This window comes from Dunckerocampus dactyliophorus, chromosome 2, assembly GCF_027744805.1.
Source record: "Dunckerocampus dactyliophorus isolate RoL2022-P2 chromosome 2, RoL_Ddac_1.1, whole genome shotgun sequence".
NCBI classification, from domain to species: domain Eukaryota; kingdom Metazoa; phylum Chordata; class Actinopteri; order Syngnathiformes; family Syngnathidae; genus Dunckerocampus; species Dunckerocampus dactyliophorus.
This window is the reverse complement of record NC_072820.1, coordinates 15,485,176-15,498,707: the sequence shown is the minus strand read 5'-3', so window position 1 is coordinate 15,498,707 and position 13,532 is coordinate 15,485,176. Positions and strand designations below refer to the sequence as shown.

Here is a 13,532-nt window from a genome sequence, read left to right as displayed (position 1 = left end):
CTTGCAATTTTTCAACTGGTCTTAAAATGTTGATCAGGATTGTATGTATATACGTAACATAGTGGTCTGAAAATGTGTTTGCCCCATTCCTGATTTTTTTTTTTTTTTGCATGTTTGTCACACTTTCACACTTAAATGTTTCATATCATCAAACAAATTTAAATATTAGTCAATGACAACACAACTGAACACAAACAACACACTAATTAAATGAATCTCTGTTCTTATTAAGGGAGGAAAAAAATTAAAATCTACATGGACCTGTGTGAAAAAGTGATTGCCCCCTAAACCTAATAAGTGGTTGGGCCACCCTTAGCATCAACAACTGCAATCAAGCATTTGCGATAACTTGCAAAGAGTCTCTTACAGCTGTGGAGGAATTTTTGCCCACTCATCTTTGCAGAATTTTTGTAATTCAGCCACATTGGAGGGTTTTCCAGCATGAAGCACCTTTAAAAGGTCATGCCACAGCATCTGAATAGGATTCAGGTCAGGACTTTGACTAGGCCACTCCAAAGTCTTCATTTTGTTTTTCATGGTGGACATTCTCCTTCAGGATTTTTTGATAGACATCAGAATTCATGGTTCCATTTATCACAGCAAGTCTTAAAGGTCCTAAAGCAGCAAAACAGCCCCAGGCCATCACACTACCACTACCATATTTTACTGTTGGTATGTTGTTCTTTTTCTGAAATATGGCGTTACTGATACGCCTGATGTAATGGGGGAGACACATTCCAAAAAGTAAAACTTTTGTGTCATCAGACCACAGAGTATTTTTACCAAAGGTCTTGGGGATCATCAAGATGTTTTCTGGCAAAATTGAGACAAGCCTTAATGTTCTTTTTCTTTAGCAGTGATTTTCGTCTTGGAACTCAGCCACGCAGGCCGTTTTTGCCCAGTGTCCTTCTTATGATGGAGTCATGAACACTGAACTTAACTGAGGCAAATGAGGCCTGCAGTACTTTGGATGTTGTTGCGGGATCTTTTGTGACATCTTGGATGAGTCGCTCTGCTCTTGGGGTAATTTCGGTTGGCTGGCCACTCCTGGGAAAGTTCACCACTGTTCCATGCTTTCACCATTTGTGTATAATGGCTCTCACTGTGGTTTGCTGGAGTCCCAAAGCTTTAGAAATGGCTTTATAACATTTTCCAGACTGATAGATCTCATAATCTCAATTGACTAATACTTAAATTTGTTTGATGATCTGAAACATTTACTGTAAGTGCGACAAACGTGCAAAAAAAAAAAAAAAGAAATCTGTAACGGGGTGAACACTTTTTCACAACACCATATGTATATGTATACATGTTTAGGTCCATAGTTGTTAGAAGATTTCATGCGATGAAAGTTAAAAATACACTACCAGTCAAAAGTTTGGACATTCTTTCCTCATTCAATAGCGGAAGAAGTGTATGTATTACATTTTTATAATACTTTTACATTTTTATTATACTTTTGGTTAGTTTAAAGGTGCCTCGATGGTGAACTTCGATGGTCTAACATTGTTTATTTTCTGTAGCGTGCATTAAGCTGGACGTGTGAGAAATTTCATGTCAAACGAACGCGCTTACAGAGTGACTGTCAATATATGAAAACATTTTTGGCGGTGAATCCAATGTCAAACATTTTAATTGAGTTTAGCAAAATGCTATTTATGGTGAAAAAGGGGAGCGGACAGCGATGACGTTGCTTCCCCAGAAGATCATAGCACTTGCATTGACATCCAATCAGCTCTTATGTCATGTCCTATGCTGATCACACCCTCTTGTGGGTGCATTTGGATGGTAAGAAGGGGCGGGGGACGGGGGGGGGAGGTAGGGGGGTACAGGAGAGGAGGGGTGTGACCCCGCCTTTTTTTTCCCTTCAGCCCCCCCTCTTTTTTCTGCCTTGATGACGCTCACCATATCCGGAGACATTCGAGCAGCAAAGCAATCCATGGTGTCCTCTCCTCCTCCGCCTCCTGGTTCTCCTCTGTGGCGGAGATCCGACGCCGGGATCGGCGGGACGAAGATGCTCCCGGGGACGGCGTGACACTGGAGCCTCACCGCGGGCCCCCGCAGCGGGAGAACAAACAGCGCGCCATCGTTGCAATCTGTCTATAGTGCGCATTATGGTTTACAGGTAGGTGCTTACTGATTATGCTGCTGATAGTGCTAGTTTGTTTTTTTTTTGGAAGGATGGGAGGGATGCGGATCATGAGGGGGAGAGGGATTGCCATGCAGGAAAGCCCACAGCATCTCCATCCCCCGCATTGCTTCTTTTTGGAAGATAATTGTCTAATTAGCACACTTCGTCAATGGCTGGCTGATGTGTGCAGCCTTGTGATACATGAATGCACCATTTCAGCAACACGAGCCACCGTCAGGTCCCTGCGGCTGCCTCTTCACGCCCACACACAGCCTGCTTTCAGCTCAGCTTGACTGGAGCCCACTTGTTGGTCCTCCAAGATGGTCCACCATCACTCCACCTATGTGACAACACGCCCCCCCTCCCCCAAACCCCTCTGCAAACCCAAAATATCTGCTTCTAAGTGTCATCATGCTCAAATGTGGTCATTATTTGAATACATACACTCACTGGACACTTTATTAGGTACACCTGCAAAGGCTAACGACACCTAAGATACCATTAGAATAATATCAATGTCGACTTTTCAGGTAGTTATGTAACTATGTGCTTACTATTGTGGTTTGCACTCATACAGTACTTGGAGTATTATTATCTGTCAACATTTTTGATGCAGCTCCGGGATTTCAGTAGATGTTATAACGAACGTACAAGTGTCCACTGTGCATTACTCACATGGCAAAAGAAACATACGACATCATTACTATCATATTAGAGGATATTGTTTTTATTTTCATTTTATTCTATAATGAACATTATTCATTGAATTTGTATCTACATATCTGAAATCATGTTCTATTATTTTTAATGTTCATATTATGTCATAAATTCTTATATGCCACGTAACTTTAAAAACAATAATTTATGGTCAAATCATTTGTTGTTGTTTGTAGGTTTATTTTATTTTTGTTCTAGTAGTAGGTTTATTGTATTCTTTTATTTTTGTTCTGTTTTTATTTTATATTCGGTGAACCATATTCTGCGACCAACATCAACATCACCACTTTGATTATAACAAAACGAAAAAAATTTAAATAAATAACCCATAGAAAAAAATGTTTACAAGCTCGACAATTAATCATGAACATCCAGTTTAAGTTTCAAGCACATATTGAGCTTTTTTTCTGCATTTATTATTTTTTTCACCTGTAAATATCTGTACAACCTTTTAAATCTAGAGTTTGGGAATTCCATATTTTTACACCATTTAATATAATTAATACATATTTTGTCATTGGATTTATAAATGATATCTGATTTTCCATTATTAATATGAATAAATATTATTTTTCTTGTGAAGACAATCTAGTTTGTAGACTTTTTTTTGGTAAATTCTACGTTACATTCTAACACTTTTACCTGGAAAAATAGTCGTAATAATAACAACCATAATAATGAACAATCACAATAATAGCAAGTCACGGGTGGCCTCGTTTTGTTGGCCACAGAGTCAGGAGATTGGGAAGATCTGGGTTTGAATCTCCGTATGGGCATCTCTGTGTGGAGTTCGCATGTTCTCCCCATGTGTGTGTGGGGGGGTTTTCTGCGGGTACTCCGGTTTCCTCCCACATTCCAAAAACATGTATGTTAGGTTAATTGGAGACTCTAAATTGTCCATAGGTATGAATGTGAGTGTGAATGGTTGTTTGTCTATATGTGCCCTGCGATTGGCTGGCGACCAGTCCAGGGTGTACCCCACCTGTCGCCCAAAGTCAGCTGGGATAGGCTCCAGCATACCCCCGCGACCCTAGTGAGGATAAGCGGCATAGAAAACAGATGGATGGATAATGGCAAGTCACACATGAGCGACATTGTTTTAATTTGAAGACAGATTTTTAAGAATTATCTTTATATCACTTATACTTTGAATGACTCAGTGATAAAAATAATAAATAAATATAATCGCAATATAAACTGAAAAAACTGCTAAATCACCAGGCACCAAAAATTCCAAAAATATATACTTTTCCATTATTAACATCTTAATGTTTTTCATTTCATGACAAACACATTGGGACAGTTTTTGTACACATTTTTTTCTCAATCTTTAGATTATATTTTATTTTATGTTTTTACTTTGAAAAATTGTAAATAATATAAAATATATATTTAAATAATAATAAATAATATAAATAAATAATAATAAATAATATAAAAAAATAAAAACATACTCGCAGGTACCAAAAAAAAAAAAAATATATATATAAAAGTATACCTTTCCATTATGAATATTTCAATATAATAATAATATAATTTTATACGTGTGTCCTTTTTATTTGTCAACATTGCCATCGGGCTTTGATGAGGGGAACAGTTTGACTCTGGAGCAGATGAACTGTAGTTCCTTTATGTCCTACGGTAATGAATAGGGGTGTCACAAGACCGCTTAAGATTAAAACGTGACAAGATTTCTCATTCAGAAAAAAACTAGGCCTGCGCTGATAATAATGACCTTAATCACACAATAAATGAAAATGAAGTCGATATGAACTGCCACGTGCATGCGTGTCTGTTTTGCAGGAAGAGCTTTCACGCTGTGCGTTGGTTGCAGCACCTTGCCGCATTTGTTCTGTAAAACAACGGCATGAATGGAGCGATCTCTTATCAGTCGTACGGTCTCTCTGTCTCGGTGAGTGGAGGCGGGGCTGCCAGCATGCACACGTAGTGCGGAAGAGTGGAACGTAGTAGAAATTGAATGAGTAGATTGCAATACTGTACATGGTTATATGTTTTTCATTGTACTTTTCTTAAAAGTAATGTTAAAATCTTGTCTCATGTTGGTCTTGTAGACCCAATCTCGCGTATCGTCTCGTCTTGTGAACGGAGTGCCTCGAGACACCTCTAGTCATGAGATCAAATTGGGGGTTTAGCATCTTTTAAAGGTTTAGTCCACGAAGAGGTACTCATGTCTTGTCTCCTTTTGGGAGGTTAAATAGCTATGCTTTGTGGTAACCTTGTGGCCCACTGGTGGTGGTACCGATAACCATAGAACTTCTTAGTGGTCCATATGTTGGCTTAGGTAGCACTATCACTTTTAATAGGGCTTAGTAGCTTTGGGGTGGGCCTGAGCTGCTTAGTCACACACCATATGCTTGTCATGGAGACATGGAGCCAGCGCTCAGCCTCACCTCCCTCAACTCTGGCCTTTGGGGCCCATTTTTTGCTGGCTTAACATGGCTCTAGCATCTGCGCAGGAAATGTAGGGCATAGCCGTCCGCCTGTCTCTCTGCACACTGCTTTTAAACAGCTACGGTCGAGAGCCGCGAGCTATTAGTCGTGCTGTAACGCCACCATCGCCGCTGCTCGTGTTGACCATGAGATTGAGGTCCAGGAGTAAAGAAGGAAGGCAGGAGGAGGAGGAGGAGGAGGTACAAAGTTGTTTTAATTGTTTTACAGCATCCACACACTCACCCTAATTATCTGACCTTGCAGGTGAAATTTGAGGAAATGATTCCAAAGTCAGGAAAATCTCCGGCAGACTCACGGAAAAGTGTCGGCATCCATGAGTTTGCAGCGCTCGCCAGATCGTCCCTGAACGGTAAGCTTTCAAAAATGATGTCACCTTTCTACCTGGCTGACTTCCGTGGGGTGATTTCCTCCTGTGTTTCCGTACACAGGTATTTCTCAGGCTGTCAGGGACCATGTGACCAAGCCCACCTCCCTGGCCCAGGGCCGGGTAGCCCACCTTATCGAGTGGAAAGGTTGGCCCAAACCTGCGGACCCACCTCCGGCCGCCCACTTCAGCTCTTACTGCCATCTGACTGAAGGAGAGAAGGAGGCACGCTTCGCCGCAGGTAATGGACTCCTCCATCATGTTGTGTTTATCTCGTTTGAATAATAATAATAACAACACTGTCAGCAGAAAAAATATATTTTATTGTGTGGGGACTGTGACACAAATTTGACTAGAATCACAATTATATAAGTAGCAATAATAATTAAATATCTGGAATTATTAAGATATAAATCTTAATGTCTCTTTATTCTTGTTGAATTCGAATTTTCTTAGTATTATTATCCATGTATTTATTTGAATTACATGTTTTTATCATCACAACACATTCATTTGATTAAAATACAAGAAATAAAGAATAAATGTTTCAAATGCAATAATGAATGAATAATATTTTCCTAAATATATATAATTGATTATTATTATTATTATTATTGTTGTTGTTGGGGAATACATCACATTTATTAACTTATTTTATTGTTATTTATGTATTTTCGTATAAATTATTTGAAGTACAGTTGGCAATCAAAACATTTTTTGTGTGGAAATAAAAAAAAACAAAACAAATATTCTTCAAAAAACATATTAGTCATATAAATCACATATAAGTCATAAAAAATATATCAATTACTTCAGAATAAATGAATTAGTGGCTACAACTACTGCAACTAATAATAACACTAATACTGTTTACTGTAATTATGCTAATGCATAGAACGTTGATTGAATTATGACATTAATAAATAATCAAAACATAGAATCAAATATGTTTAATATACTGTAGTGTCCTTTACATATATAAATTATAGTGTTAAAGTGTCACAAAAGTGCTCACATCCACTTGGGGGGCATATTTGCATGATTTATTATTATTATTATTTCTTTCTCTATATTATCGGCCTCAGTGTATTTCTATATTAGTGATTTGGGCTGAGTAACATTGACACAATCAGTGCGTGAACTACAGTGTCTGGTGTTAAGTAGCTGCTACACGCCGCCGCTGGGATTGTGTGCGGGCACGTGCGTCCTCAGCTTAGTTAGCCCAGCTTAGCTCCGGCATCATCTGGCACCCTCCCACCTTCTGTCAAGCCACCTAATCCTCCTAAAAGTCCTCTCCCGTCTTCTGGGAGATGAAGGTTGGTCTTGGTCTATAGCAGATGGTGGAAACACTTGATTGGCCAGCTTCCTGCTTGCTGTGACTCATCCTCAATGGTGACGTTAGCAGGCTACTTTGATCGCAGCACAGAAAAAGTGAGGGACCGAGACCTCCTCGTCAACAAAAACACTTGTAGCATCTGGTCCACGCATACATGCGTGAGAGGCGGGGGCGCACCAGTCAATCACAGAGCAAACATATGCAAACAATCACATCTTCTGAACGCACAGCGAACCTTTCATCTGTTTCTTATTGGAAATAATGGAAATAAAAATAATCTGTTCCAGTGTCAAACTGTTGCCAGTATACCGTTTATTTAACTGTACTGTCAATTTTAAAGCAGCATTTAACATGAATAATCATCATTATGTGTAATATAAGAGTACAAATAAGTGAGCCACTGTTAAAATAAAAAAAAAAATACAGCAACAAAGGACTTAACTTTTGAGTGCGAGTGCTTAATTTCAGATATTTCCAGCAGTAAAGCCAAAGAAAAAGCTACACAGACTAAATCTAATTTAATGCTCGCCTTTATTTCTTTTTCTAACATTTGTACATGAATAAAAATAATCTGTTCCAGGGCCAAAGTGTTTCCATCATACCATTTATTGAACTGTACGGGTAATTTTAAACATTTCATGTAAATGAACATTCTTAATTGAGAGTGACACATACGTGTGAAACAAAGTGAACCAATGTTAATAGTAAAACAATAAAAACAAAGAAAATACTCACTTTTGACGGCTTTATTTCACATAACATGGGGCAAAAAATGCCAAAGAAAAAGCTGCAAAAAAAGCACAGAATTAGTCAAATTTAATGTTTTAATGTTCTCACACATTTGGTGCAACTTTAGGGGCATATTTGTCCAAAAAAAACGTATACACCTCCGTGCTGCAGCCTCCATTTTACAGTAATTGCACGCGTAAAAGTAAGTGAACCGCTGTTTGTAGTAAAACAATCACAGCAACAAAACGCTAACTTTCAACAGGAGGCGTCTTACTCTTATTGCACGTGACTTCTGGCCAAAAACAGCAAAAGAAGAAACTGCAAAAATGCACCAAACCTGTGATTGACAAGTGGTTTGTAAAATGTGCTTCCTGCCTCCTTGTTTAAAAGTGGAATGAAATGTTTCTGGAAAAAACACACCAGCCACTGTGACTTAGTGTTTTTCGACATACTGGGGGAAAGCTTATTAGCGTCGTGTCGGTCAAAGGTCAGGCACGCCCCTTTAAGCATTTCGGACACGTGCATGAATATAAAAAAGATTTTTTTGCCTGTAGAAATAAAGTCTTATAATTGGGGTGTAGAGATTTATTATTTATTTATTTGTTTATTTATTTATTTATTTCATCGAGACATGCCAACCAACAGGTGGCGGCAAACGTCTAGTCTCCCAAACAAGCTTTTCTTCCTGTCACTCACACACACACACACACACACACACAGCGCTTGAAAAAAAAAAAAGGGCCTCAAAGGTTGTAAGCCAGTTAGCAAACAACATTTTTATTGTGCTGAAAAGTTGAAGATAACGTAAAGATGAGTACAAGACAACAATATGGTGTTACAAATGCTTTTTTCCCCCCAAGGAGTGGCTGAGCAGTTTGCCATCGCTGAGGCCAAGCTCCGAGCCTGGGCTTCCATGGATGACGACGAGGAGGATGACTCCAACGACGAAGACACCCACGCCGGAGCGGGGACTTTCAGCAGTCAAAGCGCGTCAGGTATCCAAAGATAGCGCCATTGTGCGTCCATTTCATGTCATGGCATTGCGTCATTCCTGCATCCTCACTGACCAAACCACCCCATCTGTTCATCCGTTCGTGCTTTCCTGCAGGTGTTCTGACTCTTTGCTCCTCCCTCAGACGCCGCCGCATCCCACCCTACTTCCGGAGTGCCATGCCTTTCTGAGGTCAGCGAGACTCCGCCCCTGGAGAGCCCCCATGCCGAGTCCCAAAACGATCCTTCTCCTTCCCCGAGCGAGTGCACCAGTCCCGAGGAGGACTGTCCGCCAGCCCCTCAGAGCGGGAAGGAGCACAGCGAGGTGTGCGTCCACTACAAGCCCGAGTGGAGGCCTCGGGGGCGGAGCAGCCGCTTCGACTCCTGCTACTCCACTTCCCACTCGGAGTCTCCCGGAGAGGAGGAGGAAGAGGATGAGGACGTATTCCACGAGGTTCGGGTGTGGCACTCCAGAGGCTTCCTGTCTGACCGGGCCTCGTCTGGGGTGGCGTCCTTTGACGAGGAGGAGGAAGACGAGGAGAAGAAGGAAGATAAAGAGTATTTGATGTGATGTGCTGTCCAAGTTCATGTCTCTTTGACTGTGGATATGACATCATCTGTTCTGCTGTTCGTCTTTCCGTCGCTGCCTTGTGTCCCCCCCGCGTCCAGGCCTTCCACAATTCACCACCAACATGTCCACTGGGAGCGTGTGTCCAAGCAGAATGTAAAGCTGTTGTGCAGACTGAGTTTTGTACATTTCTTTTTGTCAAGTGTTGCTATGGCGTTGTTTTTTCTATGGATATTTTGTAGTGTTGTTTTACTGGGGGTCATGCTGATGTGTCACGTGTTGATACTGAATGTCCTACAGTGTCTCACAAGTGACCCCTCCCATTTCAGCGGCATTTCATTACATCTTCTCAAGAGACAGTACTATAGAAATGAACCTTGGATATACCTTAGAGTAGTCGGTGCACCGCTTGTACAGCAGTATGGATTTGCTATCCGCTGAAAAGAAGTCAACCCGCAGCCACTCCATCAGCTTGGCTTCCTACGCAAGGCACTTGTCTTGTTTGGGCTTCTTATCATGTGTTTCCCAAGGGAGGGAATCATGCTCTGCTTCACAGTACTTGTTGTAATTCATGTTTCCCCTCAACGAACCGCAGCTCCCCAGTGCCGGCAGCACTCAGACCCTGACACTACCACTACCACTCACTTGTGTTACCAGCTATTTGAACAATAACGGCTGTGGATTGTCATTTTCAATCGACACTTCCATACAAGCTGTACACCGACTACTCCAAAGTATGTCCTTCCTGTAGTGTTGTCCCTTGAGAAGACACACTGTGATTACAGTAAACAGTTGCTGAAACGTGAGGGGCGTGCTCACCTCTGTGAGATGCTGTTTATAATGACTTTCTTCTTGGGAGGGCGCTTTCGTTCCCAAGTCACGGAAGACGATTAGTGTCACATATTTGGAAAAAAAAAGTCATGAGTATTTGGTTGTCACTCAGAATAAAAGACTAATCATTTGACTTGTCAGTCTTTTATCAACCTGACGCTCACCCTTTTTGGATTTTCCTGGAATTCTCTTCATGCTTTTTAAATCCAGTAACTTCCTATTTTGTCTGGTTTTGGCATCAGCGCTAGATAGCTCCACTGGCCGGCCAAACTGTATTCTAACCTTTCTCCCTCTTGGCATTTTGACCATTCGCTCTCTCAAAAATCTACTGTGGACTCCCCACTTTGGAACAGTGACCTTTCTCTTTCTCTGTTTCGCTCACTCTGACCTTTATTTATGACATATTCTTAGAACTCCTTGCACTTGGAATTCCGTACTTTTCTGCTTTCTCTTAATCTTCATTTTTGAAAGATGTTAACCACACAGATTAAAAAAAAACAAAAAAAAAACAAATGTCCACACTGCTTATCCTATTTAACAAGGCCAGTTATGTGAACCACTACATTACCAATGTTTGGCAAAATAAAAGAAAAATCATACCAATACAAAATATTAAAAAATATATTAAATACATAAAATACAAATCAATAATTACAAATATATAAAATGTAGCAATAAAATAAATGTAATCATTACAAATTAAAAAAAACACTTAAAAGAAAAAAAAAGATTATAATAAAAAAATACAAAAAATAAATTTAGCAATAAATAAAACAAAATGTGTGTATAATATCAAAAATAACGACATTAAACAAATATTAAACTTAATAATACATCAACTACAAATAAATAATAATCCAAAAAAGACAGACACCACGTCAACTTTTTTGTTGTTCCAATGTGCTTTTCTTTCAACCTAAATCAGTCACTCATGTACAAAAACATGTTCTCATGTTCTCTGAAAAATAACAATGGCTGTTGAATGCGTCGGCCCATTTACATTGCGTGCCATTCCATATGTACAAAGCATGTACAGGTGTGTGTCCATATAAAGGGTACAACTACAGACTTATTGCTGAACTAGATACGCTGCACACAGTACAAACGCCATGTGTTCTGCACGCCACATTCTATACGCAAAGACAAACATGAGCCACAGTGGGTGGAAACAAAACATGGCTCCTATGTATATCTAGTCTTGGTCATATGTGACATATTGTGCCCTGGATATCAACATGTGTGTGTTTTTGTGTGTGCTGTGAACTATAACCCCCATCACACTGGTTGTTTAGCAGGCAGTTTTATACATTGTGGAAAATTGTTGCCCTTATTGAACACGCCCCTAGAAAAGCCACCAGAGGCTACCAGTGCAGCAAAGTAAAGTCATGCTATTTACAATGTGCTTCACACTTATATGGACCTGCTGGCCCTTTGGAAGCTGCCTGTGTTGTCAGAATAACAAGAGACGTTTTGTGTGCAATAATATAGACAAACGTAACATTAGGTATTAAAAATAACAGTAACTATCACATAAAACTGCCAACAATGCAGCCTTACGGCTTTACTGCATGATTACTGTTGATTTATTGCATATCAGGCGATGAGTAAGCCCACACCACTTTAGAAATATATGTATATTCGAATATAGAACCTCTCATATGTGAGCACATTGTGGGGAATAGTATACTGTAGGTAGTTAATAGTTCTGTGCTTTCTCCCCTCTCATCATTTACATGGCCCTGCACATCTCAATAAGAAACACGTAAGGTAGATATTTAAAGACCAGGGCTGGTGATTCTATAATCATGTCATGAATTGTCGAGAGACGCTGCCGCAACATGCACAGCTTCATACGCGACCCTTCCGTCTGTTATTACGCCCGATTGTTGCTATCTCGCACTGCCGCAAGCGACAGATTGTGGCCTGACTGAAGTATATTAGAAAAAACATTCCTGTCATTGATTTAAAGCAGGGGTGGAGAGACAAATATTGATTGTGATATACCACCAGTATTTATTGGTGACCGTAAATGCTCCAATTAACGCCTCTATTCAATGAAAGTCTCCTAAAGTCGCCGGGTGTGTGGTCAACAAGTCCAAGTCCAAACACTAGCATGAAGAGCTGTGGCTGTAGGCAACCTCTCAATGTCATCTTTCAAAAAATCAACTTTCAAGTATCATGAGTTGACAGCATCCAGCACCTATATCTACCTCTGCATGCGCTTTATACTCAGCCGTTGGTGTGAAACTCAATGAACTCATCAGCAGTGTTAATGCTGGCTGAGCAGCTGAAGTGTTACCGCTTTTACAATATTGTTTCTGTTGTTATATATACTTGTTAATTAATGACCCTGTTGTCAAATAGCTATGTTGTTCCCTTCCACTTTCTCATGCACTCCACATTATCATTAAAGTTAAAAAAGAACTTTATAGTGTAGCTATCTAATGAGTTTTCAACAGCTCCTCTCCAATTATCACCTGCTTCCAATTTGGTGGTTTTGGTATAGGCTATAATTAGAGCATTTACAGTGTTTGCGTTTAGAATCGGACGGGTCCACCCCCGATTTAAGGCAATAAAAAAAATCTAAAGACATGAGGTATCACTATACAATCAAATGTGCGTGGTGAGCAATCTCTACCAAAGGTCAGAACCTCACTTTGTCATAATACGCTTCCCCCTATTGGCTTGGAGTGCACCTTTAAATGTGGCACATGCTCATGCACTGATTAATACTTGGTCCATTTGGATAGACAGTAATGAGAGATTAGCGAGTGCTTAAACAAGGCAATCTCCACAACATTCACATTCATCACTCTGATTGGTTGTCAGCGAGGTCGCTCCCCGCTTCCTCTTGTCCTGATTGGTCCCTGCTCAGAGGTGGACTCGCCCTTTCTTGCTCCGTTTGGTCAGGCTCAGGAAGACCTCGGCCTGGGGGGTCATAGTCACAGGCCAGCTCGGACTCCTCGGTGTGGGAGGGGCTGCAGTCAAACGTAAATTCTGACGGGTCCTCTGTGAATGAGGGGCTTTCCTGGAGCACCAGCTCCGACAAAGGGTGCGGCGTGACCTCGCCCGGGCTGCCTTCATACTGCAAACCGGTCGAGTCCGACGGGTCGTCAGGCATCTCTTTGGACGCCACGACCGGCTGGTCCTCCACGTCGGGAGGGTTGGGTTCCCGCGGCAACGAGAGCCCCCTGTGTCGGATGCACAGCTTGTGGAGTTCCGTCACCTCGGAGATGCTGGTGGTGTTGCCGCTGTCGCGGAAACTAGCCAACGGGGGGCGCACTTTCACGCCGGTCACCGTGACCGAGCCTTCAATGGCCTTACGCAGCTGGAGGAGGCAAGGGGTCGGTGGCATCAGTGATCATATGACACAGACAACAATGCCAAGACGAGC

The 13,532-nt window shown here is 41.0% G+C and overlaps 2 protein-coding genes across 15 annotated transcripts in view; one reads left to right on the top strand and one right to left on the bottom strand.

The window, feature by feature from the left end:
• The first annotated feature begins 1,839 nt into the window (after positions 1 to 1,839).
• On the top strand, positions 1,840 to 10,739 carry fam131aa (family with sequence similarity 131 member Aa). 2 transcript variants are annotated; one of them, XM_054756511.1, is made up of 5 exons: positions 1,840 to 2,125; positions 5,564 to 5,669; positions 5,749 to 5,925; positions 8,610 to 8,744; positions 8,886 to 10,733. In XM_054756511.1, the coding sequence occupies exons 2-5, from the start codon at positions 5,579 to 5,581 to the stop codon at positions 9,308 to 9,310; spliced, it is 828 nt and encodes a 275-aa protein (XP_054612486.1). In that variant the 5' UTR covers positions 1,840 to 2,125; positions 5,564 to 5,578; the 3' UTR covers positions 9,311 to 10,733. The 2 variants fall into 2 exon arrangements, with proteins under 2 accessions (XP_054612486.1, XP_054612495.1); XM_054756520.1 differs by lacking the exon at positions 1,840 to 2,125 and adding an exon at positions 5,431 to 5,499 and having other exon boundaries at positions 8,886 to 10,739.
• clcn2a (chloride channel, voltage-sensitive 2a) overlaps positions 7,668 to 13,532 on the bottom strand; it is a 76,711-nt gene continuing 70,846 nt past the window's right edge. For 8 of the 13 annotated variants that reach the window (XM_054756372.1, XM_054756409.1, XM_054756400.1 and 5 more), the window contains one exon: positions 7,668 to 13,466. In XM_054756372.1, coding sequence (XP_054612347.1) covers positions 12,948 to 13,466 — 519 coding nt within the window. In that variant the 3' untranslated portion in view covers positions 7,668 to 12,947. The remainder of the gene's footprint in view (positions 13,467 to 13,532) is intronic. The other 5 variants (XM_054756424.1, XM_054756390.1, XM_054756433.1 and 2 more) reach the window with 1 other exon arrangement.

What these genes read in the sequence shown, in the direction of transcription:
- fam131aa (XM_054756520.1), top strand. Translation starts at nt 5,446, where the DNA reads ATGAGATTGAGGTCCAGGAGTAAAGAAGGAAGGCAGGAGGAGGAGGAG. An exon ending in CGCCAGATCGTCCCTGAACG is followed by an intron (nt 5,670 to 5,748) that starts GTAAGCTTTCAA and finishes TTCCGTACACAG; the next exon opens with GTATTTCTCAGGCTGTCAGG. An exon ending in CAGCAGTCAAAGCGCGTCAG is followed by an intron (nt 8,745 to 8,885) that starts GTATCCAAAGAT and finishes CTCCTCCCTCAG; the next exon opens with ACGCCGCCGCATCCCACCCT.